Here is a 26674-nt window from a genome sequence, read left to right on the forward strand (position 1 = left end):
CTGCCGCAGCCCCGGCCGGAGGAGCGGAGCCGGGACGCGCCGCCGGGAGCGGGATGCGGGATGGTGCCAAGTGACTGCCAATCTCATGAAGCAATGCGGAGCTGCTGGGGCTGCCTGACCCTCCGGGACAGTTTCTGTCACTTGGCTCGCAGCACGCAGCTCTGGGCGGATATGATTTCTTGGCTTTGCCCCCAGCACAGCCTTCCTGCCAGTTTCTGTGCATTTGCATTCTGCCGGTGCTCCCAACAGAAAAGGCACTGCTCCCACCAACGCCAGCCACATCTGCTGGTGGGTCACAGTGGCCCAATTCACAGCACAAACCTTCCGAAACTTCAGCCTCCCCTACCGCACCTTCTGCATCTGCCTTGAGGCATCCCGTGTGGTGATCTCTCCCAGGATAAGCCCCTGTTCCCTTTGCCCCTCTCCCAATGGCACATTGCCCAAGCCATCATGTCTATAAAAACTTCAGAAAAATAATTTTATAGTCTGTGTTATTTGCTGTTCTAAAGGTAAGGGGAACAGCAAAGGAAAAAAAATTCTACTTGATTTTCAGATCCTTGATAACAAAAACTTTGTTGAGTCTACAACTAAAATATTAGGGAAAGACCATCAACAAAAGAGGTTTCTTTGGATGAACAGGAAAATCTGCAGGAAAAAAAAAAAGGAGAAAATTAGAGTGGGGTAAAATCAGACAACTAGAGCGAGATGAAATCCACAGTGGGATCAAGTGGTTGACAGTGGTTAAATTAAGAAGACATAGCTGAAGAAACACAGTGTTTTAGGCTTGATTTTAGTTAGTAGATGAAAGCAAGTATGCATGGAAAGTAATCCAAACTCATTGTGCACCAGCTGCTCTGAGCGAGTGCAGCAAGGACAGCCCAGGCACTGGTACAAGTTGTACACAGCCCTAGGGCACAGTCTATCCACGAGTCACTTCTGGCTGCACTTCTTCACACCACAAAGACAAGCAATTACATGTGCTCTTGCTGTTGCTCATATCTTTTTCGGTTTTCTGTCTCTTCTTTCTTTTCCTTAAATTCTCAGTCTGTAACTTAAAAAAAGGATGACATCACTTAGTAGAATGTAATTAGCCTAAACAAGGGAAATTGAATTTACCAGGAAATCCTGGTTTTGCTCTAATGCTTCCTGCCTGTTCTGGATATTAGGCTCAAAAAGATCAGAGGGAGAGTACCTGTTCCATCATCAGTATGTTTCTCCTAAAAATCACTGGACATAAAATGTATGCATTTATTTTCCTATCCAGCACAGGTATTAACTCATATTCTTACTGACTGGCATCTAATGGCATCAAAAAGTCAACTTATAAGCACATGACATACATGGTTTAGTCCCTTCCAGTTCTTCTGCAGGTGGTTTGCCCCAATGGCCTATACCAGTTTCAGTAGTACTGTCCTGCTTCCTTAGCCCACCCTTTTCCAGTCCTGCTCACATTTCAAAGCACACAGATGCTACAGGTGAGGCATTCAGCTCAGCTTCATCTCCTTTACCTACTGCATGGGGTTCACCTTGCTGAAGAGGCTTAAAATAGGTGAAGCAGGGATGCACTGGGGATAGGAAGTGAGGGAGTAGTTTCTTGGCATCTTTTGTAGAAAAGTGTTGCATTGGGGTGCAGCTTGCAGCTGGCCAGCTGTGCTGCTTCAGTGACCCATGGAGACTTGGAATGTACCTACCTATCTCACACACCAGCGATGGGAGTACAAGCAGGTTCCCCTGTGCTGGTTTATGTATGGGCAGCAATGCAGAGCAGGAGCAGAGAGCTCCACTCCAGCTGCAGAGTTGTCCAGAAACAGGTGTTTAGCCTGTAGAAAGCCAAGACATGAGGTTATGTTAGGCCATGTTTCCTTTTCCAATTCCATGAACAGCCCAAGAAATTTTGTTCATGTCACCCTCTCCCTGCACTCAGCATGGTTGCCTGTAGAGAGGCAGCACAGGATCTCATCACACTTGTTCTCAGGCAAAGTGATCTCAGCTCTATCAGTTTGCCTTTTCCAGAGGTGTTTCCTGCTTCACCTCACCATGTGTTTTGCTCTGCACAGACTATGGCAAGATGCATCCTCTCACCCACTCAGTCTGTCATGCTGTGCTCCAAGGTGGTGTCCCTCCAGGAAGAACAGGCAGTGACATGGGAGAGTAATCCAGGAGACCAGCCTGTTTCAATCAGTCTCAGTCATGCCCCAGTGGCTCTCACATGCTGATGCTTTTCTCAAGGTGCCCTCTGTTCTTAAGAGTTATTCTCCTCTGGATCTGCCACCCCTGCTCACACCAAAGACAAAGCTAGGGAATTTTGGAGGGCACTGCTCAACAAAGCTGGGCTCCTGCCATGCTGTGTTCCAGCCCTGCCCTGCTCACACATCCCTGGCCAGTCACGGTGTGCTCGCACCAGGCAAGGGGTGTTTGCTGTCCAGGGATGCCCTGCCCAGCCTCTCACTGCTCGCTGGTGCTGCATATATTTCTCTTGTTGCATGGGAAAAAGCATTAGTGTCCTTGGGTGTTTTTTTAATAGAAATACATTAATTTGGACAAAGGAAGTTAATCACCTTTCATTAAAAATAGGGATGACTGCTCTGCAGATCTAGCAGCAATATATATCTGTGGTGATTTAATGTTAGGGCCCACTCTTGGAAGAACAGCTCAATATTCCAGCTTTGTAAAGGTTAAGATACATGTCTGATCATGATCCATTTAGAGAATATAGTTCAGATGTCTAATACATAGCCAAAAGTGAAAGGTACTTCTTAAAGTCTTGGGTGGCAAGCACTGCTGCCTATCCCTGTATCCTAGCACTACCCACATTCCCCCCTGCCCAGCAAGAACTTTCAACATTTTCTGCTACTACAGGTCAGCTTCTTTGTCCTGGCTCTGCCACCACACTCTGCACTTTGACTAGTTTTCAGGGCTATTTCATGGTTGGAGTGTCTGAGTAGGGCTAAGAACTCTCCAGCACCTGTCTCCCTTCTGCCTCTGCTTTTGCAGAGCATGGTGAGCCCAAACAGAATCATTTAATCTCGTTATGTTTCCACTACTATGCTTATAAAGACAGAAAAAATGGGACATCCTCTTCAAAGCACTTGAAAAATCTGCAGATGGAAAGTTCTATAGAAGAACAGAGAAATGGAATAATGCTTTCTAACTAGCTCTTTCCTAACAGAGAGATGTAAAATTGCTGAATTCTAATTTGAAATGGTAAGTTGAAAACATGAATTTTTTTCTAGGTAAGATTTTTTTAGATTGTCAAATTGCAACACCCAGTATTAAATTTCAAAACATTGAAAGATTATGAGCATAACAAAATGCAATATGACACAAACACTCATGTCAAACAAAAAATTTGCATTTTCGATCTTTTTCTCTGCATGTGTCTACAAACTGAGCAGTGACCCAGCAGCTGTGCCATGTGTCAGTGATGTGAAATGGGTTCTGCCCCTCACACCTGCCTCAGAAGAAAATTGTGAGGTCAAGTATTGCCTCACCTCTGGGAGTCTGACATCCAAGACTTTCTGATGCCCCAGAATTAAATAGGACAGCAGATTCAAATTAGGAAAAAAGCCAGAAAAAAAAGATTTTCCAGCTCTTTTGTGTGTTTTCTCTGGAAAAAGCACATTTAGGTTGCTCTGCTAATGCTCAGGCATGTGCATTGTGTAAGGTTGAGTGGGCCTCGTGGGTTACTGAGCTGTCACCAAGTATGAACAGAAATTTGTATTGTGTATAGAAGATGGGCTGCCCAGAGATTTTCTTAAGGGCTTGTTCTGCAAAGTATGTCAGAAAGGCTGCTCTCTCTCAGTGTCCACATGATTGCAGCTTGAAGAAACTACTGCTCAGCACAGCTAGAGGCTCAAGAGGGTTGTAAAGGTCATAACAATATAATGTGAATCTTAAATTATCTTGTTAAGTTTCCTAGTAGCTGTTTGTGACAGAATATTGTGATAAAGTCAGCATATGTGCTGTGGTGTGGTGCAGACTGGGTAAGCAGGATGTACTCATCCTTCTTCTTGGTCTTTAGCCTTCAGCGGCAGTTTTGGCAGAGACCACACCATTTAGCATCTTTAGAAATAACACCATGTCTGCCTTTTCAAACTAAGGTCTTTGTGACTTGTATGATTGCCACTCGTTTGGGGACTGAAATAGACACAGCCACAAGAAGGTGTCTTTGGTAGGTAGGTCAGCAAAAGCAACCAGGGTAACCAGTGTGGAATGCATGGGATGCCTGGCCTTCCTTCAGTTCCAATTTTGCAGCTTCCTGCCTGCACAAATGAATATAATCTGAGCCCAGAAGGATATCAGATGTGTTAGTGTGAGCTCTGATTAAAACTATTACCTCTCATTATAAATGTTGCCTCTCTAGATAAGGCAGGGGCACAGAAACTGGCAATGGGACTGCCCTTAGAAGTGCCTGCAAAGGCTTCCCTGAGTGTGAGATTCATCTCATGTCTCTTCAGAGTGGGATAAACCTGTTTCTCTGATTTAAAGTAAAACTGACAGTTATCCATTATTCCATCCAGCAAAGAATAAGGAATATGAACCAAACTTGAAGCAGAGGCATTACATTTTTCTCTTCCAAACCAAATGGTGCCTTTCCATAACTGTATCAACAGCCATAACAATCTCTGTAGCCAAGGCTGGATTAATTCGTTAGCATCAATTAATGGAATCACAATGCAGAACTACCAAAATCAGGCATTACTACTTTAAATTGAACCACTGTTGAATTTTCCTGGGTGGTACATTTCTTAATCTCTTCTTACAAGTGAAAGGTGAAAAGTCTTTTTTTAAACTTCGCTTTATTACTAAAAATAAAACTAGCGTGGATGAACTTTGAAGTATATGTAGTAAGTCTCATGTGATCAGAGGATCCAGTGTTGACAGGGACTCTCTTACTTTATGTAAGTTAAATGATGATGTTCTCAGGCAGTGCTAGTGGAGAGCATGTTATTGTTTGCAAACAGCATAAATCTGCTTTTGGTTTGTAACATTGGTGGATCACCTCTAAGAAACAGACTGAGCTAATTTTAGGTTAGTATTTGTAATACATCAGTTCACATCTGTCAGCACATTAGTAAAATCTAATGTTAAGGATTCCACTGAATTTCATGACAAATCCTAATACAGAATCTGGAAACCTTGGGTTTCTAAGGTGGAAACTGTGTTTAGCTTTAACACTACATGCTATTTAAAGACTTATTAAAACATTTTCCAGAGCTGCACTGGCCTGAGATATTGCCTGGGAGTGAGCTTGCAGCTGTTTGCTTGCAGCACACACAGGAACTGTGTTTCTTCTTGTGGGGCAAGTTGGCGCCTTTTTGTTTCATAGTGGTTGTGTTTCGCTGAATGCAAAAGAATAAATCACGTTTGTGTGACAAGGGCGGCCCTTCGGTCCCGAGTGCAGCCCACGTTCTCTGTGAGCAGTCAGGAACTGTCTCCTGCTTTGTTGTTTACTGCAGTGGAGCAGCACTGCTGGAAGGTGCCTGGCAGTGCTGGCCTGCGCTCTCCTGTCACAGCAGCAGCACCTCGGTGCTGCAGGGAGCGGGGCTGTGCCGAGCTGCAGGGCCTGCCCACAGCCTCCACTGCAGGTACACCGCGGTTCCTTGGCTGGATGTGGCAGCCTGGCCAAACCCAGCCCCAGGGAGAAGGTGAAGAGCGGCACAGCTGCTGTTTCGCCCTACATCCCGATGGAGCCAGGGAGGTTTTCTAGTAGCATTGCAGAAGGGGTTTTTTACTCTTCTGTCTCCATTGCCATAAAAGGAGAAGAGCACTTATCTACTCCTCAGAAAAACTGTGGCTAAAAACAAATGAAGGATTTTGAGTCACTCAGTAACAACGATGGGTATCAGATAGCATAAAGAGAAGATCACTCCGCTTGTCTTGTGCATTCTCTGTCAATTGATTCATTGCTTTCAGACTTTTTCAAACTTGTTTCATGAACTAAGACTTCCATGATCCTAGTAATTACAGTACACACAAAGTTTTCATCAAAACATTTTCAAACCAAAAATTATTTATAATAAACAGAGACTTTTTTCTTCTCCAAATCATCCAAAGATAATTTCTTGGACAAATCTCATGGCTTCCGCTTTCTTTTGGAGTTGTTGGTAAGGAAGCGCCTTTAAACACAAACTGTTTGAAACAACATTACCATCTAGTGGAGAATATGATCCAGCACTGATGTGAATTCCTTAATGCAGAGATATATACACTGTGTGACTGTTTCACAAATGCTGAATAAGGAGGTCAATTAGATATTAATTTTGAAAATCAATGCTTGAAGTTACGTGACTGGTTTAACAGAGGAATAAAAGAGTCTTTGAGTCATACTGCAGGTCAGTAATACTAAAAATGCAGGAAATCAGTATAAGGATCTCTGGATTAGTTTTAGTTCCATAAGATTTTCAGAAGGACACTTTGATATTCATTCTGACAAAGCAGCTAAATCTATATCTGGAAAAGAGATAACAAAATGCAATTACTCTCTCTCTATAAATTATGTAAAATTAGAGCCTGAATTTAATCAATATAAATCAAACCCGAACTCTCATCTTTCAGGTTGGGGCAAACAGAAATCCTGAGACAGACTCAGCCACAAGGCTTGTTCTGGAAACTTCATTAGGCCTCACCAGCTGTCTTTTCCTGCATAGATGATGTTTCAGAAGACACAAGCTTAGGAAGGTTTCTGACTGATCTTGATTCTTATAATGGTGTTGTGTCCTGTGGAAACAAAAATGCCTTAATGCAGTGGAAGTTACGTAATTGGGAATGAATAATCTATGCCATAGGTACAGAATAAATCTTGGGATGATGAAAAATGACTGAGAAGGCCTTAGGAGCCATGGCCATTGCCAGCAAATTTAACATGAGTTCTCAGTGGGTGCTGGAACAAAAATGTTATCTACAAACATGGAAATGAAGGACTAACCATGGGCATGCAGAAGACCACCAATGGACCATCACATACAATTTCTGTGCCTGTCTTCCAATAATTATGAAAAATGGAAGGTGGTACAGAAACCTACAACATAAATTGTCAGGGACTGATAAAATGCTTCATATTGCCTGCATACTTGTACTTTAGTGAGGAGAAGTCTTGAAGTTGACCTGAAAACACTCAAAATATGTCAACATGGAATGGTGTAGGCTGACATGAGTGAGCTCTTTCTATACTCCAAGCTTGCTGTGCACAGGCTAACTCCCAACTGGGAATCATGTGACTGCCTGAGTTTGGGCCTGCACTGAGCTCAAACTAACACACTTGGCCAGGAAGCAGAGCAATAAGGTGTGGGTTCTGGGTAAAATGACCTACCTCTTTTGGAAGGCTTAGTATATCTCAGATCACAGCCAGCTTTTTGTAAATCTGCTTCTTGGGAGTTGTGGAGACATGCCTTGAAAAATAGCCAAGAATCAGGAATGGAAGGGAGGAGCTGAATTTGGAACTATTAATCGGAAATGGTACATGGCCTAACTTACATCCTTCTTTCCTGACTGAAAAAACAAGATCTTAATATGCATAAAAGCTTCCAGAGTGCCCATGCCCTTAATTTCCTTAGTGAAGAGTGTTGGCAGTGCCAACAACTTCTCGGCAGAAACTATGCTTGGTAATGAAGGAAATCTGGGAGAAAAAAAATCTTTTTTGGCTCTGAAGGGTCTTCAATGTTTTGTTCTTGTTTGGCCTCTTCTAGATCCAACTGTCATGGAAAGTGGAAGAGTCATCATCTCTTGACACTTGATGGCTCATATGCTGCTGGTTTTCCAGAAGAGATGCTTCACCAAAATGCACAGGATTGGAGTCAGTACAGAGCAGGTGACTCTCGTGGACCTCACAGCTTCCAGAAGAAAGTACCTTAGTCCCCAGTGATGTTTTTCCTCTTGACTGTTTGGCTTATCAGGACAGGGCATTCAAGTGACAGACAACAGAGCTTGCAGATGTTTGGCTTTTGTCTGTGTTGTGTGCATGTCCCACCTTTATGTTGCAAGATAGAGTAGCTGGTGGGAGGGGAATACAGAAGAGGGAAAGTATACCATAACCTTCTCTCTGAGAGAATTTTTAGTCACTGCAGTAACTAAAAATTCCTGAAATTTATAGCCCACAGCAGTGAGCTGTTGCATGTTTTTTGCTGGGATCTCTCTGGAGGTCATACAAAGGGTTTGGGTAAATCTCTGCTGTCAGCTCTTTACTTCTGACACTCTCATTTCCTCCTTCTCTCACATACACTTCTGTTCCTTTAATGATAGAACTTCCTACTTCTTTTTTAAGCAAAAGCTGACAATGGAAGTTTTTATCTTTTGTTAAGGCATGAAGTTTTTTAAAAGGGGAAACAAGAATTTACTGTACTTGCAACACAAACTCAGCACATAATAATTAGCACATATCCACTCAAATGTCCAAATATATATTCCTTAATTTGTCCACAATTTTAAGCAATTGTTGCCTTAATTTGTACCTATTTAGTCATATCTTTTAAACATTGGCCCCAGTTAAAATGGTATTGCTTTCTGGAATTGAGATGCCGGAACAGATTATGAGAGAATCTGAAATGTTGGCTTTCTTTTTTTTTCTTGTAGACAAATGCTAATAATTTTGGATGCCTTAAGATATTCTAAGGATAGAAGATATTGTTTATGCCTGCTTGATTTAGGCTAAAACTAACTTATTTTTCCTACCCTATATGGAACTTGGCAGCTACCAGAGTATGGGTAATGGCTTGCTCTGGCACCTTTCATGCCAGCCAGCATATCTAAACCAGCATGCAGTAACACTGAAGTCAGCAGTTATGTATGACTCCATCGCTCTGTCCCGTGAAATCCTGCAGCAGTTTACTGAGCCACTTGGAGTTTCTGCAGCTACAATTTCTGTTCAAGCACAGTAAAACACCTACATATGTTCTGTCTCACCATCCTTTTTCTTGTTTTTCTGCAAAGTCAGTGCATTAAAGAAATCTTTCTACTCCGTTGATGTAGTTTAGCAGTTTAATGCCAAACAATGAAGTTAAGGTCAGAAACACAACAGTCAAAAAATAAACCCCAAATTTGTCAGCAGTACCTTTCTCGTTAAACATAAGGTAAGGTGGCAGGTATCACCAAAAAAACAGTTCCAGCAGGGGCCGTATGATAATAGACCAGCATCATGGACTGCCTTCGTGTAAGCTCCAGCAAAGTGACATATTCTAAGTGTCTGTGGCTGAACTTGCTACTTAAACTGTTATTTGATTGATATTTCTAGGTACTATGGAAGCTTGTTCTCAGCATGATGAAGATGTCAGTGCATCCCAGAGATATGCCAGAAACTCTTGGAAGATATGGAAGATATTTTTGTGTTAACAAGTTTTCCTTTCTTTTCCATTCTAGCAGGAACTTTTCTGACCAGGTGACTGTGTTATGTAATCAGGTGTTACTTGACTTTCTCCACTGCTTGAAAAGAACAGCACATTTTCTTCATCAGAGAAACCCTGCTGACACTGAAGCCTGCCTTTATGAGCTCTATCAGGAACTTCTAAAAACCTGAAGGTTTTCTGAGGCTTACCCCAACTATTTCACTGTGCTCAGATTTGTACTGCCTCTCAGTTCAATGGATATTTGCACTCACACCTCCTTATGGTATGTCAGACATCCTACTGGAGGTCTTGAAAATGTCATGGCTGTATCCTATCTGGCCCTACATGCCATTCTTAACAGTCCATCTCTTTCCATTTTTAGTAAACATCTTGGTTTTTTCTTCTCTCAAAATGAGCATAATGTATATTAACAACGGGACAGGTTTACCATACAGAATGTGCTTCAAAGGCTGTAGAATTATTCCATATTTACATACTAATTACACTGCTATTTTGCCATTTGTGAGATTTACTGCTCCTCTGTATCTGACTGTTACCTCAGTCTCTAACCACTGAAACCACCACTTAAGATCCCTTACCAAAAAATACCAGAGACAATTGGTGTAACAGGCCATTAAACACTAAACAACAACCGCATTTCAGGTTTTGTTTGTTTTGCTATCAGATTTTTTTGTGATATGCCCTAAGAGAAAACTGCAAATAATGAGCTGTGAAGACATACATGTACCACTATTCCCCACCAAGAATCCATGGCTTAATGAGCTTAAAGTCCCAGCCAGCAGCTGACTCTTGAAGCTACTCAGCTCATCTTAACTAGTACATGGAACAAATGTTCGTTAAGTCATCCATTGCCTTGGCAATATCAAATCTTCAACATTACAAGAAATGTCATATCTACAGAGCCAACTATATCCTATGCATTAAATTCTGGAAAGATGGAAAAAAGAGACTGTATATAGCAGTGTTATTAGTATTCACTCATCCTGTAGAAGCTTATGAAAAAAAAACCTAGGAAAACTGAACTTGAAACTTCTTAATGCTGCTTAAACAGTCAACCCTTGCCCTCCTTCTCCCTCCCCCGCTTCCAAAAGAAATAGGACAATAGGATGGACCAAACTGTAGGAAGACTTTTCTTCCTGAGGACCATCTTGATTAGAATGACTTGCAAATAACTACTGAGAAATGGAAGCTCGCTGCCTCACTAGTAACAGAGGAGCGGACCCATACAAAAGATAACGATCATATTCTGCTTTTAGCTAGAAAATGAAAAATGTATTTCTACCTCCTTTGCAGACAAATAGTGTGAAAAGTTAACAAAAGGAAAGGTACTACAGAAAAGTGCTAGAGACCAACAGAAAGAAATAGGCATCTGGTTGAACCTAGGATCAATGGCTGTTGTCAGAACATTTTTGTCAGTTTTTCCTAATAAAAAAAGAAATGTAATGAAATTTTCCTAAAATCTCTTTGGTTCTGAAATGATGCATGAGAAAAGTCAGGGATGGGGAGCTAGTACAAGCTTCTCCAGAGCCCGTTTCAATCAATTCTGTTCTCTCTGCAAGAGGAGTTTCATCATCTTTCAGCATCTATAGCTCCAATGCTTTTCCAGCACCATGCAAATAAATATATGATACAATTAGACAGAAGGAAAATGGCATTTATACAAAAGAATAACTGGAGTCTTGTACATAATGAAGTCCTTATTGATTTGCTTTGGGTTATGCTGAAAAGGTCTACTTTGAGGCACGGAATTCTTGCAGCCTCAGGTTTGTCTAGATGAAAGGAACATTTCTGGAAGCTGCATGAGCAAATGAGTACCTAGTGATCCACCTGAATTTAGGTCACGTAAAACTTAGTGGGTGTAAGCCACACATGTGCCTTCTGAAGGCAATGCCTGGATTGCACTCCCAATGATGGTCTGGCGGCCAGCGCTCTTCTCCCGCCCACGCACCTGTTCTAGTAAAGTTCTGTTGAAGAAAAATTACTTCACATCACGGGGCGTGACACCATATAAACGCTGTGCAATGATCTAAGGTGCCTCAAGCAGCCCTGGCATTCATCCAGCTGTAGTCAAAATGTATTCTTTTCATTTCAGGCACTTTTTCTGGTGTCATCAAATTGTGTTTGCAAATATGGTGCACTGTTTGATGTGGAAAAGAATGTGAACGTAGAATTTTGAAACACATGGAAAACCAGTAAGGACCGCGTTACACAGAGCAACCATTGTGCTGGAGGTGCCTAAGCAGGCTCTAAGAGAACAGGCTGGCTTGTTCAGGGAAGAGCAGTGGCATGCACAGACACCTAAACAAGCCCTGACCAGCTCCTCCCCGGAACCAGCAGCAGTGTAGACATGAAACCTGATCTGTGTGTAGGGGAGCAGCCAGGGCAGGGCTGCTCTAAAGGGGACAGTGAGCCAGGAGCTGAGGGTGACAGGCAGGCAAAGGGGACAACTTACTGACAAGAGGCATGTCCCACAATACCCCCAAAACACAAGCAAGGCAGGTCAACAGTTCAGGTGACCAGACAAGGCTTAGCTCAAGCAGGAAAGCCAAGCCCATAGGTCAGGATCAACAAGGGTACGTAGCCAGATGCAGGTATAGCTGCAACATAGCTCAGGTGAGGACCAAGCACAAGAGACTCAGTTTAAATGCATCTCCTAAAAGATGGTGGCAGGGTGGGAAGCACCTGGCTTCTTCCAGCTTTCTGTTGAAGGGTTGCAAGGCCAGCAGGCATTGAGGCCCAGAGCTGCTGGAGGCCTGAAGTACCTCTAAGCCAGATGTCTGCATTATCTTATTAAGCAGCCACAGCTTCAGGAGAGAGGGGAATGTATTGAGGGCACTGGCAGTATCCCATCTGACTTGGCTAAGAAGTGGTATGCTCTGCTCTCTTGACATACCAGGCTGTTTTATTACAGTGGAATTGCAGCACCTATTGTAGTGGGCTTGAAGTAAAAAAAATTGATTCATCTCCTTGCTCCACTGAATGGTGGAGTAAGATCCCAAAGGAGAAAAAGCACCGGCTATGTTGTCTTTGCCATCCGTAAACTATTGTCCTTCATTCAGAGTCCTATTAGCTGCAGTTTTGTAACTTAGTCCTAAATAATGCAATTCTTATCAGATTATTATGTTTGAAAAAATCCCAAGAATAGTGATTGACTGCTATACTACAGTCCTTGCTGCTGAGGATTGCTGGCAGTGCTTCCATTCCAGCATGTGTCAAGCAAGAGCTGGCGGGTGCTGGGTACCTGCAGAGGAGGTACCTGGTAAGGACACAACATGTTTTGGTGGGACTGAGAGAGTTACTGTTGGGAGGGAGGAATAGCTTCCAGTAAAGGACAAGGTTCCAGTGGCTGTGTTTCCCATTTCACATTGTTTTTGCAGAGCATTGCCTGACATACCAAGTACACATTACAGACCTTTTGGAACAGTCTTTCAGAAAACCTGTAAGACAGTTTGGCACGACTTAGAACATCTGGATTGCACTGGATGTCAGCAACCAGTGAGAAACTGAAATATCTGGTGCAAATCATTGCACTTTTTTGTGACTCAATTCTCACTCTGAATAAGGGAATTTGTGCCTTTATGAAAGTGCTTTGATCTTCCCACGATAGGCACTGTATCATTTCTCAGATTCTGTATTAAATAATGATTTCTGGAAATAGACAACAGGGCAAAATATAGAAGTACATCAAACAGCCAGAAGCTCAGGGAGTCCCAGGTACCTACCACAAACTATCACTTGCACTAGTTGGAGGAATACCAGACCAGAAATGGGTGACCACAACACACCACAGCTGGTCCTCCACCCATGCAGCACTGTTCAGTGCAAAGTTTCAGAGAGCCTGCCTTTTTCTTGCTGCACATGCCAACATTCGTTTTTCCACATTTCAGGCTAACCTCTCTCTGGACTACTGCATCCATGGTAATTCACTAGCATGCTTACACTGTACCCCTTGCTGTCTTTGTCATGCACCTTTGGAAACCTAAGTTGCACATACTGATGAACTCCTTCCTTCCTTCCTTCACTGTTTTTTCTTTTCTTCAAAGATTAAGCATCACTGCTGGGGATTTTTATCTGTAGAAGTGATATGGAGAAAATGTTGATTGTTTCAACTTCGATTTTACGGGAGTGGTTCATTTGCTATTTCTGCTGAGGGATTCAATGTATGGATTTGCAGGTGGCTTTTTAAAAAAATATTCTCTGAATCAGAAATTACTATTCATATGGAAGACAGTATATGATGACAATTTCTGGTACTCAGAAAACAGGAGATCTAATTTTACACATTCTTAAGGATGCTCAGCTACAGCATACTCTGGGCTCTATTACTTCTTTCTCATACTTCTGGAAGGAAAAGCCCTGAGCTTTTACGAACTTGGGAACTTGTTAAGTGGTATTACTTCCCTCCAGCTTCTAGTCCAAAGCCTTTTACTGAGAATTTGTGTAAGTCCATTACTAAGTGCACTCAGATGAGAACTAGAGTCACTGTTCTCAGAAAGCATGACTGGTAAATAGATAACAAGCATCTTTACGCTTTTCTAACTATATAGAAGCAACTGTTTTATTGTACCAGGGAGCTGGATGGAAATTAACAAGCACTGTAGGTGGTACTGTACTTTTAGGGGAAGTCTCACACAGTCCTGAAATGGCACCCCACCAACTGTGGTTTTGTTTTTCAATGTCAAAAAATGTAACAACATAGATGTAGGCATAGATTATTATTATTTTTTTTATTGCTCCTGTTAAAAAGTCAGTGTTTGAACTATGACACTATGATGTAAAAATGCAACATTACTGAGTGCTCTAACAGTATGAGGTCCATTATGACAAGATTTTAAACATGAAGCGTAAGCTCCACTATGGATTTCCAAATTAAAAACAACAAGCTTAAGAGGTAAATGGATTAATAATAACTGATGTATGTGGAATTTCAATACTAAATGAATACAAAGTGGACTTGCAAGAACGAAAGATATAAAAATCACATCCTGGATGACTCTCCACTATAACAAAACACCAGTGCCTACTAACTCTGTGCTTGGGAACTGAACAAAAATATGGCAATATTCCTAATTCTGAAGCAAACCCGAACAACAGCTTATCCATGAGTATTATTGCACAGTGTTGCTTTGACTGGCTTGCAAACTACTTTTGCATTAAGGAAAGTGAAACTTACTTTTTTATTTACATAATCTTATTTGAAATATGCATTGCAAAAAGAATGGTGTCCTAATTAGAAATTCCATACCCTTTATGAAACAGTTTAAGCATATCTGGCACACCATGAAGCTCTTGAAATGACTCTACTTCTTCAGAAAAAGTCTCAACATTTCTCAGAGGATGGGTGGGCACAGAGTAGCAAATAAAGGGAAAAAAAATGATGGTAGACATTAGTTTCTCAGCAAGAAGATGTTTTACATCACACAGCAGATCAGAAATAAATAAGATGAAATTTGAGGAGTCTGAATATAAATCCTTGAATGATGCTGCAAGAGTCACAGGCTTCACCAAATTAATGTCAGTATATTTTGTTAAGAATAATGTAGTTACTATATACAGTATGTTTATCAGATAATGCCAACTAACAATACACTAGATTAATGGTTGTCAAACAAGAAATATACTAAACCAACATATTTAAAAAAAAGGAAGGCAATCCCCCAGTTATGCATAGCTCCATATGATAATGTCCGGCTCCCTGGAGTCCAATGAATTGACAGCTTCAAGCATCAGGAAGCAGTTTTCTGAAGCGTCAACAACATAATTAACAGAACCCAGCCAAGTTGTAGGGGAAATACACTGTCAAAAATCTCAAGTCCAATCACAAATCACCCTGTAAGTTACCACTGCATAGCTGCAATGGGGCAGTCATCCATTCAAAGGTTTTACACTGATGTATTTCTTCAAAAGACCTTCTAAAGGATGTGCTACTTAACATGGTGGTGATCCAGACAAAAAAAAAAATATGACAAACCCAAAGCACTTAGGTTTAGAAGCACTTATTGAGGAATCCATACCGTATTTACAGTGTATTGTGTATGACTGCACGCACTAGTAAGTTTCTCCTGTTTACTATTTCTTATGTGGCATCTTACTCTTCATAGTATTTCTACACACTAAGAAGTCTTTTCCCCAAGGAACCAGCTTCTCTGATATGGAAAGCCGCCATGCCCGTATCTTGCTTTGCTACAGTAAGGCATGTACAATGAACATAACAATGTCAAATCCCCATGGATCATGACAAAATGACTCAGTTCTTCCCTTTGTTTCTTGCTCAGCTTCTCTGCTCTGTTACAGCTGTACACGTCAGTCACCATCCATGTGTTCTTGTCTAGAAAGTAGAGGCTTCCCATCTGTATCACCCAGCTTTTTTTGCATCTCTTCCACAGCTTTCAGCAGAGTTGCTCGCTCCCGCTCGAGAGTGAGAATGGACTGCTTCAGTTTGCCTTCATTAGTCAATAAAAGCTCTACTGTAGCTTCAAGGTTTTGGATTTTTCCATTAGCCACCTATCAAAGTAAAAAGGATGGGAGAAAGGATGGGAAGGGAAAAAAAGGTAAATTCATTAATGACTGAAACCACCTTTAAATTATTTTTTGAGATACATGAATACATATAAAATACTTTAGAAATTATGGAAAATTAAACTCAGAATATAATGCAAGTAATGAAATTAGAAGGTTACCAAATCTGCAAATTTTATACCAAAGAACTGCAGGTTAATACAAGCTTCTGTATGGGTCAGTTGGGAGATATTTTTGCTCTAACCATTCCACTCTCAGAATTTCTTCTGCATATAAACTTTGAGGGCTAAACTAAATAAAACTTTTAAGTGGCTACATTTTAAATTCACTAGACCAAGCACCAATCCCTCCTGTGATGTGGTGTAGGACTCTTCTGAAAAGGTGTATAAATTAGAAAATTAGAATGTTAATCATATATGAAATATAAATTGTACCTGCAATTCTTCCAGGAGATCAAAGTTTTGTTTGCGCAAGCTACTGTTTGCCTTTTCTAATTTATCCAGTCTCTGATTGTCATTTAAAGATGAATCTATAAGCTCATCCTGAAGCACATGATATTCAACTTCATAAGCTTGCAACTGTTTGGCAATATCCATTTCAAACACCTGTTGTATATAAAAAATATTATTAGGTGCTGTGCAGATCAAAAACATTGCTCTTTCAATGATTTAAAACCTATTGATCTAGATCTAGACTTAGATATTTAATCAATGCATACAAAAAAAGGACTTAGTTTTTGGCATTTGCATTTCCTATTGTGGAAATGGCAAGATTGAGGCAGTAAAGTGCAATACATTGGCATTGGATCTACTTTGCTACTGATTTGCTGCCTGACTTCAGCAAAAACTACTTATACTAAAGGTTCCAAGGGTATGGACTTCATAGGGTATTCCCCTTTTCAAACTGAATACATCTCAGTTTAACATAAACCCTTCTAGACATACCCGGAATTAGCTGTCACTTCAGAAAAAGTGTGGTCCAAACCCACCTGCCACATGTACAAGTGGAAGGCTAAGTAAAATAAAAGCTTTAAATGAAAAACAGTAGACTTTGCTATCTTTATTTATGATTCTATAGTATTTTTACAGGCTGAAAGAAAATGAAATTATCTATACTTACACTAACACGCTTAACAAAAACATTACGTAACATCAGACTAGATTTCTATTATAGTTAACCACAAATCACTGAAATGAACGCTCAGTCTTACACATGAACATTACAAAAACCTTTTATTTTAAAAGCAGAGAAATAAACTGATGTGCAGAGTGACCCAAAGGAAAAAAACTACTATTTTCTTTTCTTTTTTCTAGGTTCTGGCAAGCATCTCCCTTCAAATTATTCTTAATTATGACTCCAATCTCCTCTAAAAGCATTGAAGAAGGCAGTATATAAAAGGACAAGTGTGCCAATCACAGAACATAGAAGAAATAAAAGTTGATTTTTAAATGTATTTGAAAAATAGCCCAACAAGAAAGTTCCAGTGTTATTCTTAATTTTTAAACCTCTTGTACTTTATTAATTTTGAAAATGAGTAAAATACCAAATCCCACCTTAAATACCTGTTAAAAGTAACAGGAACGATTGCCTGTTTTATTTATCTGCTCTGTCTACAAAACTTTAACTGTTGGTTAAAGAAAACATCAGTTTATGAAATGTTTCTGTCACATGTCACAATAAAAAATTATCTCATAAATAGCAGCAGAAACATATATACTGAGCATCTAAGCACAGACAGCCAAAATACAATTTTAATTTGAGTTTGATTACACATAGGGAATTTAAATTTTCTGTGAATCTGAGCATCTCTGGAAGAGACACCCTGTTGAAATTTCAATAAGACAAGCAGTGCAATTCAGCAGGGCAGAATGTTAGTTCCTCTCATGACTTCTACCACTTCTAGGCTCTGTACTCCTGAGGAGGGAGGGAAATCCCTGCTGTCATAACCAGACTATCAAAACTGAAAGGAGGGAAACATGAGGGAAATAAAATTTTGACTAGAAACCTAGAGAACTGAAGGCATGTTAAGGCAACCAAAGGCCATGCTGCAGAAGGACGAGGAGCATGGGGACTAACCCAGGACCTCTGTATGGACTGTGGGCTGGTCAAACAGCTGCTCTCTTCAAAGTCAGCCCTGATCAAAGTGGGGGAACTGCTCTTCCTTCAACTCACTTCTACCTACCCACTTTAAATTTAGAGCATTCAGAGCTGCCTAAACAGAGCATCCCTCCCTCCCTCCACTCAAAGCACATGGTTTTCTGCAGGTCACCTAAGCACTGCAAGTCTTTCAGCCTGGCAGGTAACATACAACCCACTTCACCCCCTGGAAATTCCTTGCTTTCCTTCCCCTTGCACAGACTTTCAGGTTCTCATCCCCTTCCTTTGACAGTAAGCACTAGGAGCAATTTTTCTGGCCCTAATGTGAGTGTGTGTCCCTGAAAGCTTTGCTGCCAGGGCTCGGAGGGAGCCCCTCGCCGGCCCTCTGCAGAGCATGTGCTGCTGCTTTCTTCATCAAGCCATGGGCTTGGATCTCCAGCAGCCCTTGGGGGGCTGTCAGCATCTGCAGTTCTGCACAGTACAGCCCCTATGTTCTGGACCACAAAGGGCCTTCAGAAAAACTGGCTAAAGCCCATCTTCTATTTGCCTGCTGCTGTTTAGATGTCAAGTGTAACAACATCTAGGGTTTTTAAACAGGCAAGCCTTAATTGAAATAATTTGTGATTTTTTTCAAATTCCATAGGTATCATCTGGACTATTCTGCTAACTTAGCAACATCGCACCATTTTCCTTGTCTGCTGTTTAAAAAAATTGTATCAAGGGTTCCAGGTTTTGCTGTCTAGACTCACCACTCACTGCAAGAGTCTACACTGCCCCATGTACTCCTGACAGAATGTAAGGTGCTGTTACATACTGGGCCAGCACCATAAAAGCCAGTAGAGACAGAGTCAATGTAGGCAGGCTTCTAATTTCATTAAGTAAGGTTAACATCTGTGAGGCTCTTGTAAGTCAATTCTTGCTTCTGAAATGAGACTTGGAGGGCAAGATTCTTTGGTGAAAAAAAAAATTAAAGTAATTTTCACTAAAGGCTTCATAAAGTGACAGTAACCAATGGTTACAATACCATACAAAGCTACTAAATCAGCTTACAAGTCATCTGCTTCCAAAAGTTTTCAACATCTTCCAAACTACAAGAGAGTTCTCAGCTTGAAGTAGCTGTTCTGGTTTTTCTGTCGAGAACTTGTTAATAAGAGCATTCCTTTGCACACCTCTCATGTGTTTGGTTTATTTCATACCTGACTAATGGTCTTTTCCATCTGTACCAAACCCAAGTTGGGGAGGGTGCTTTTAATAAAATCAACAATAGTTTCTAGATTCTCATGCTGCAGAATCAAGGGCTTGTGGCTTCCCAAAAGGCTTAAAGCCACTTTAAATATAGCTTCTGATCCTTGAAGAAAGAGCATATCTGTGAAAACAAGGAACAAACAGATTATATCAGGCAAACACATCTTTTGACAAGAATATTAAAACAATAAATTGTCCAAGGACAACAACTTCTCATAGGAGTGACCCAGAGGCTAGATACACTGTGCCGGACATGTGCTTTTGGCTATGGCTTTAAAAGTTTTATAGGATCAAGATTATTACTCTGAATAGCACACTTGACTAACACAATCACTTACCAATTTGTTTACTGAGTTTTCACAAAAAAAAAAAGCAATCCAAGTTTAAGCTAAGTCTCCAATGAACTAGGTGGTCAAGTTTATAAGTGTTGCCACTTTTTGAGCATGTAATAGTTTAGTGGGCTGTCTTGATGTTCATAGGAATATAAATTTGAATAGAAATCTAACCCCAATGCCCTATAAAAATCATAATACTACAGGGAGAAAAACCTACACCTGAAGACACAACTGAAGATCTGAAATTCTGTTCTTCTCTCATCTGGTGGAGAAAGCCACAAAACCACAATACAACACTGAGCACATGAGGCTAAATGCACACTTTCCAGTAGCCTCAAGTTTCAGGTGCATGTGTTTATTTTTAGTATGTGTCTCAACCACTTCTGTTAGTATGCTAATAACTATATTAATAAGTACCCTGAAATCTTAGTCACACGGCTTAAGTGTAAATATTGCAGGTGGCCCTGCAATGACAGCACCTGGCATGCCAAGCACACTGAAACCACAATATATAGTGACCTTTCAATGTAATGCCCTTTCTTTCTTTTCCTTTACAAAGTGCCTATGTATTTATAGAGTAAAGAAATATAAATCTGCAATAATCTGTATAAACAGCATTGCCCTGCATTTGACTTTTCTTCTACTAAAACTCAGAATCTGCTCCTGGTTTCACTGAGGGACTCGCGGTGCTACAGACAGAAACACCTAACAAATGAAACAATACTGATGGAGGTGAAAAAGGAACAGAAGATACTGCGGGGTTTTATCATATTTCCTAAATATAAATTTATTTTGAAAGGACTTCTCTCTTGTTCTTTCCCTGCTTTGGATTGTGAATGCAGCCACAAAAACAATCAATCACATATAAAGTAGCACAGTGACACCAAAAAAAAAAAAGTATGTCTTGATATTAAAAAAAAAAAAAGAAAAAACAAAAAAGAAAAAAAAAAAAGAAGAGTGAAGAAAAGAGATAGAAAAAACCAAACATGCTGTATGAGAAACAACTGCTAGCAAAACTGCAGGTAACTCTGATATAGTGAAGAACCTATGAAAACAGTTGTTAACAGCCTTTCTTAGTAAAACCAAACTCTTATTTCCAAATTTGTATCATAATGAAATTCCACTCTTGAACACTCTAGCTTGCAATGTTGAAGCCATAACTCATTTCACTCTCTCCAAGAAAGAAAAGTACAAGTAAAAACTAACCATAAACCTCACACTTTGTCACTGTTTGTCCCAAAAGAGTGTAACATTTTTCAGCTCTGTGTTGAGCTGAATGTGAACTCCAACGGCAGAAATGATTAAAAAGTGGTAACAGAGCAGGCATCTGCCTCAATTCTCTATTGAAACTCAAAACTATGGGAAAATGATTCATAGGGAAAGCTCTATATTAGGACAGGAAATACTGAAGATCAGCTAGGAAACAAAGTGAAAAAAGCAGAGCTAAAAAGAAAGAGTTTTTATGATTCAGCACCTGCCCCTTAATGACATGCAGATTAACTCAAGGTGACCTAAAAGTTGTGAATGAATGTCTGTATGACTGAGCTACTAAAACATGGCTGAAACCCCTCTCTCATGTAAAACAGCAAGTACTTAACAAAGACCTGTTTGTTATCCACTCCCCATGCTTCATGTTAAGTGGGATCCCAGCCAACAACAATACAGTGAAGGTACCCAAATTAATGTCAGCATGACTGGCAGCCTATAGGATTAAAAAAAATTAAGCTTTATCTACAATCTTGAAACAAAATAAACACTATTCTATCAATTCTCCTCTATTAATAAGTAAGCAGGGGTACTAAAGAACACATCTTTCTTAACCCCGTACTTTCATCAGTTCCTGCTCAGGAGAAGTGTTGAAAGTTTGGACAGATAAATAAAAACTTAAAAAGGAGTTTTGTTACTTGATTCATAAAACAGTCTAACCCACTTCTTCTACACATTGCCTGTCAGATGCCTGCAAAAAGCACACTCTATGGAAATCCAAAGGAATGGTCTGTAACAATTGTATCATTAAATAGGAGTGGGCTAGTTTCAAACACCAAGGGTTGAGAGATAATGTTAGAAAATGGCAGTGCAATCTCAGACTGTTAGTAACCTATACATCACCTACTTCAGCATCAACATTCTTTCCTCCCAAGGGTTCTTATAAGTGAGCAACGAAAATCTATATACGTATATTCTGCAAAAGTGTGTGAAGACATAGGTCAAAAATGACTGGATCCTAACTTGCCATGCTGCTAATGACAGCTGATGGCAGAGTAACAACTCAAGTATTTTTTGTTCAAAGTTGTGTTTCAGAGTCTTTAGTATGGGTGAGGATGAGATTTTACTTTCTAATTTAAAAAAATGTCCAGTGTTCTCATCCTACATAGCTCCAGTAAATTCTGTTTTAAGGAAATTACTAAATACTTTGAAAACATTAAAAACTGCAAGTGTTGGTCATGTTGAACTTTCTCTCTAAAAAACATCAGAGGTTTTTAAGAGGCAACAGTTTCTTTCACACGTGCTTTTCTCTTCTTGATGTAAAATCAGACGTGTGAAGACCACGTATCTATACCTTCTGTTCTAACGCAAAGCCTTTGTTTTCTAAAGCCCTACAATCCTCCAATGACAGATAAAGTACTAATCTGTCTATTAAGGCAGAAATCCAAACATACTGAATACACAAGGCACTTTTATAACCTCACTGCAGTCAATTGTCCCATTCAAAGACCCTTCTTACCATGTACAATACTATGAAAGATTAACAAAAAGATGAACTGATTATAAACTCAGAATATGACACTTGTATACAGCACTTCATTTGATTCCTACAGATTATTACTGTCAGCTACATACTTGTTGATGTACATTAACCTTCCAGGAAAAAAGCATGCTGTTTTTCCTAGAGTTTGGATGTTAATCATGGGACATATAGCTCCTACACACCATCCTTTTCACTGGAAATTCTTCTAGCTTTACTTTTAGCATGCCCTTAAACAGAAACCAGCCAGGATTCTTGTTGGTTCTTCTTGAGCTCTATATTCCTCTTTGTGGTAGACAGGACCATATTGTTTTTAAGTCAGGAAAGTGTCAATATTAATGCGCTAATAAATAATTTCTTCATTGCATCTCTTAAATGAGACTGACTAAAGAAAATGAAACTGGCTTCTCATTAGAAGAGAAGAACTGGGGAGAAAGCTCCAATCCACCCCGCTCATTATGGACAATCCAGTACCACATAATGAAGTTGAAAAACAAACAACTGAAAAGGAAACAAAGCATCTTCTCAAACACCAAACAATCTATGAAATATACATCCAGAAGATAGCATCAAGGTAAATTCTTAACTGGAATTTAATTTAAAAAGAGAGCTTCTGTAGATTCTAAAAATAGGCAACAGAAGTGACTTTAGAAACGAAATCCCCAATGATTCCAAACATTTTGGAACTAAAATTGTCAGGATAAGAAACACTAGTTTAAACATCTTATATTTCTGCAATTTGCATTTACACTGCAAAGGCCATCTCTGTGTGTGCTTTAAAACATACCCCTCAAGCTAATTTTCTGCTGACACTGCTAGAAATGATGATAATGACTGCTGGAAATTATGACAGTGGAGTAAATGGATATATTTCTCAGATGACGCCTTTGTTACATCTCTTTTCAGCTTGAAAGTAACTCATTGTTGGTGTTGGAGTGTCATTGTTATAACACAATGCCTGCCTTCATGGCATCAAATTTTACATCCTCTCTAAAAGTGGTTACAAGGTGGGGTAACAATAAGGATGAAAAGACATTAGGGACTGCTGTTTACTTTTCTCCTCTCTCTTCCAGTTTTCCTGAAATACTGCACACTCCATAGGATGATCTCTGTTGTTTTTCTTCTGCTCACAGTAAGCAAAATACTTCTCCTGGGTGTCTGAAACAGATTGGATAGTAATGCTGTTCCTAATAACAAGATTCCAAATATAAGACTTCAGAAAGAACAGAGACAAGTTTTATGAATAATTACCAAACACTCTGGATACAAATCCAAGGGGAAACTGGGAGGCAAACATGGTGAGAAACCAGGGAGCAGCATAGAGGCTGGGGCCAATTTCATGTTCCTCTAGGTGGTTATAGAGATCTCTATGGTAGTCATGAAGAAGTCGAGACAATTGGTACATCTGGATCTGCATGGAATAAGAGCAAGAGACTAAAGATCAACATGTTTTGACATTCATAATAGCAAAGTCCATGCTTCATACTTATCAGAAACAGAGAAAGATATTTGTCAATTGATGTTTGGATAAAATTGTGTGAAAACAAGAAATACTCGGAAGCCACCTAAAAGACACAGGATGGGTCACCTGTGAGCCTACAACAGGCTCATTTGCAGGATCATTTGAACCTCATTTGAACACAATAGAAGTCTTCTTATTTATGGTTTCTGTAGTTTCCCCAGAAGTATTTTGATTTGAAAATAGTGCATTTAAGATGATGTATTCTTTTCCTAGATTATCCTTCCCTATTTTTGAGAACTCAATTTAAGTTTAGGTTTTGACAATGCTAGCTGTATTGCATTATTATTATTTAGCAGCAGCATCCTTTACTTAAAAAAAATGAAATCATACCTGTAAAATTGTCATGTCAGGACGATATTGTTTTCTCAGGCCCATGTCAAACATGAGAAACTTCAGCATTTTAAAAGCATCTTCTTCACTCATGTGAAGTAGTAGAACTCCTGCTACAAAACTAAGGCCCTGGCAATATCCTACTTCCTGGTCCAGAAGTGAATAGGCTTTCAAAATATTGTAGAGTGACAGCTGCCCAGCTCCCAGCTGTGCTGAGAAGTATGGATGTGTCGGAAATGTACGCCCTGTGAAAATAGCTGAAGTTAGTGACCTAAACTAAAAAATAAACAACAAAACTCTCCAACCCTTGTCACACTGTCAAATTAAAGAGTCTTTCAAGAATGTGGATTCTTTTGAGAAGTAGATTTTGAGCCAACCCACAGGAAGACCATAAGAAAGTTAACAGTACAAAGCAATTGACTCTTCCACTCTACCACTGTGTTGTTACAGTCATTGTGAAGTTAATTTAGAAACTGTCAGGGGGTGGGGAAGACCTGTTGTTTGGAACAGTGAATACCTGGTTCTTAAGACTGGTCCCTGACCAGTTTATTAAAGCGCTTGTAGCACCTGGTCGTCTGTAATAGTGACAGACTTGATTCAGTGGCTTGAAGAGTCACCCAGTTCTTTCTTGATTAAAAAGTGTTAGCTTTTAAACAACTATTAGGATCCAGGCACAGACTTAGAACATCTGATCTACTTGGGTTGAGCCCCCTTCCCTTTACTTTTTCTTTTTGTCTTTTTCATGTAAATGTGTCTCTTGTCACATCTCTCCTTGCCTTGGTCCCTAGAAGTCTTACGGGTCCTTCCTCCTTTCCTGCACCATGAAGCTCAGACTTCTGCATGTGCTGATCCATTTCACCAACATGATAGAAAAATCCCCTTTTACATGGGGTTGGTTGTTCTGCCCATGAACACCAACACAAATGACAAGTGCTTGGAGAGTGGGACTCAGATGTCAGAGCAAAATTTTCTCTTGCTAGCAATGGGCTTTGTCTCTATTCTTCATGTCTCTATAAATCCCAGCCTAAGGTAAACTATACTAATTGTAGAGCTGTAAGAGCACAACAGAGCCATTTCTAGTCCTCCAGTTCTAGAACAAGATGATGGCTTTCACCCCAGACTGGCTTATCTGTAAACTTTCATACAGCATTTGGTGTCCTAAAAACAAACCAAACCAACCAGGTAACTTACACAATCAGTTTGACCCACAACATTTACTCAGTGAGTAAAAACTCAGTTTGCCTTTTTCTTTTTTTTCTGCAGCCTGTACCATACCAGGAATTGTGTAGCTATATATAAGCTACGATATATGCTATATACATATTATGTGAGAGCACAGCTAATGGAGGCAGCCAACAGACACAGCCCTTTGTACAGCCATTTCTGGGCTTTGTTTCCTTGAGCTATGAGCATATGGAGACTTTGTCCAGGATCAGCAGGGGACTCCTGCAAATGTGAGGGTACTGCTGCTGGCTGGTAAGGCTGATGCTAACCAACCTTTGTCAGTTGCCCTTGATGACAGGGTGCCTGGAGCCTTTGTTCCAGGTGATCCCTTATTAGGGAGGGTCACTAATGACCTGGGCAATGGGGCAGAGCACACCCTCAGCAAGTTTGAAGATGATAGAAAACTGGGAGTAGTGAGAGATACACTTGCTACCATTCAGAGGGACTTCAACAGGCTGGTGAAATAAGCTGCCAGGAACTTCATAAAGTTCAACAAAGTTAAGTGCAAAAATCCTGCACCTGGAGGGAACAAATGCATGCACCAGCATTTGCCACCCATCCAGAAAGCAGCTTTGCAGAAAAGGACCCGAGGGTCCTGGTGGTCAGCAGGTTGAACATGGGCCAGCAATTTGCCCTTGCAGAAAAGAAGGCTGATGGTATCCTGGGCTGCATTGGGAGTGCTGCCAGCATTTGGAGGCAGGTGATCCTTCCCCTCTACTCGGCACTGGTGAGGCCACATCTGGACTGCTGTGTCCAGTTCTCTGTTCCCACTACAAAAGTGATATGCCCATACTGGAGAGAGTCCAGCAAAGGGCCACTAGGATAATGGAGGGACTGGAGCATCCCTTCTATGAAGAGAGGTTGAGAGAACTGGGACTGTTCAGCCTGGAGAAGGAAAGGCTCAGGGGGATGCACAAATACCCAGTGGAAGGGAATGAAGAAGAAGGAACTAGGCTCTTCCCAGTAGTGCTCACTGACAACAAGAGGCAGTGGGCACAAATTGAAAAACAGTAAATTCCACCTTTTTTTTTTTTTTTTTTTTTTTTTTTTTTTTTTAATTGTAAAGGTGGATAGACATTGGCACAGGCTGCCCAAAGAGGTTGTGAAGTCTCCATCTATGGACATACTCAAAATCTGAGCAAACATGATCCTAGGCAGCCTGGGCAGATCTTGCTTTGAGCAAGGGGTATTTGGACTAGATGATCTCAAGAGCTCCTCTCCAATCTCAACCACTCTAATTCTGTGAACAAAGACATTAAAGACTTAACCTTTAACCTTTACAGATTTTTTAAAAAAATCTTCCAAAGGCAAATTT

The 26674-nt window shown here is 40.4% G+C and overlaps 1 protein-coding gene across 5 annotated transcripts in view; it reads right to left on the reverse strand.

The window, feature by feature from the left end:
• Positions 1–14841: 14841 nt before the first annotated feature.
• TBC1D1 (TBC1 domain family member 1) overlaps positions 14842–26674 on the reverse strand; it is a 100182-nt gene continuing 88349 nt past the window's right edge. For all 5 annotated transcript variants that reach the window (XM_082281358.1, XM_082281361.1, XM_082281357.1 and 2 more), the window contains exons 18-22: positions 24136–24380; positions 23535–23694; positions 19154–19323; positions 16295–16465; positions 14842–15845 (exon numbers count right to left, since the gene is read on the reverse strand). In XM_082281358.1, the coding sequence (XP_082137484.1) occupies positions 15645–15845; positions 16295–16465; positions 19154–19323; positions 23535–23694; positions 24136–24380 (947 nt within the window). In that variant the 3' untranslated portion in view covers positions 14842–15644. The remainder of the gene's footprint in view (positions 15846–16294; positions 16466–19153; positions 19324–23534; positions 23695–24135; positions 24381–26674) is intronic.

Source organism: Coloeus monedula (genome assembly GCF_965178545.1).
Source record: "Coloeus monedula genome assembly, chromosome: 5".
Lineage (NCBI taxonomy): Eukaryota > Metazoa > Chordata > Aves > Passeriformes > Corvidae > Coloeus > Coloeus monedula.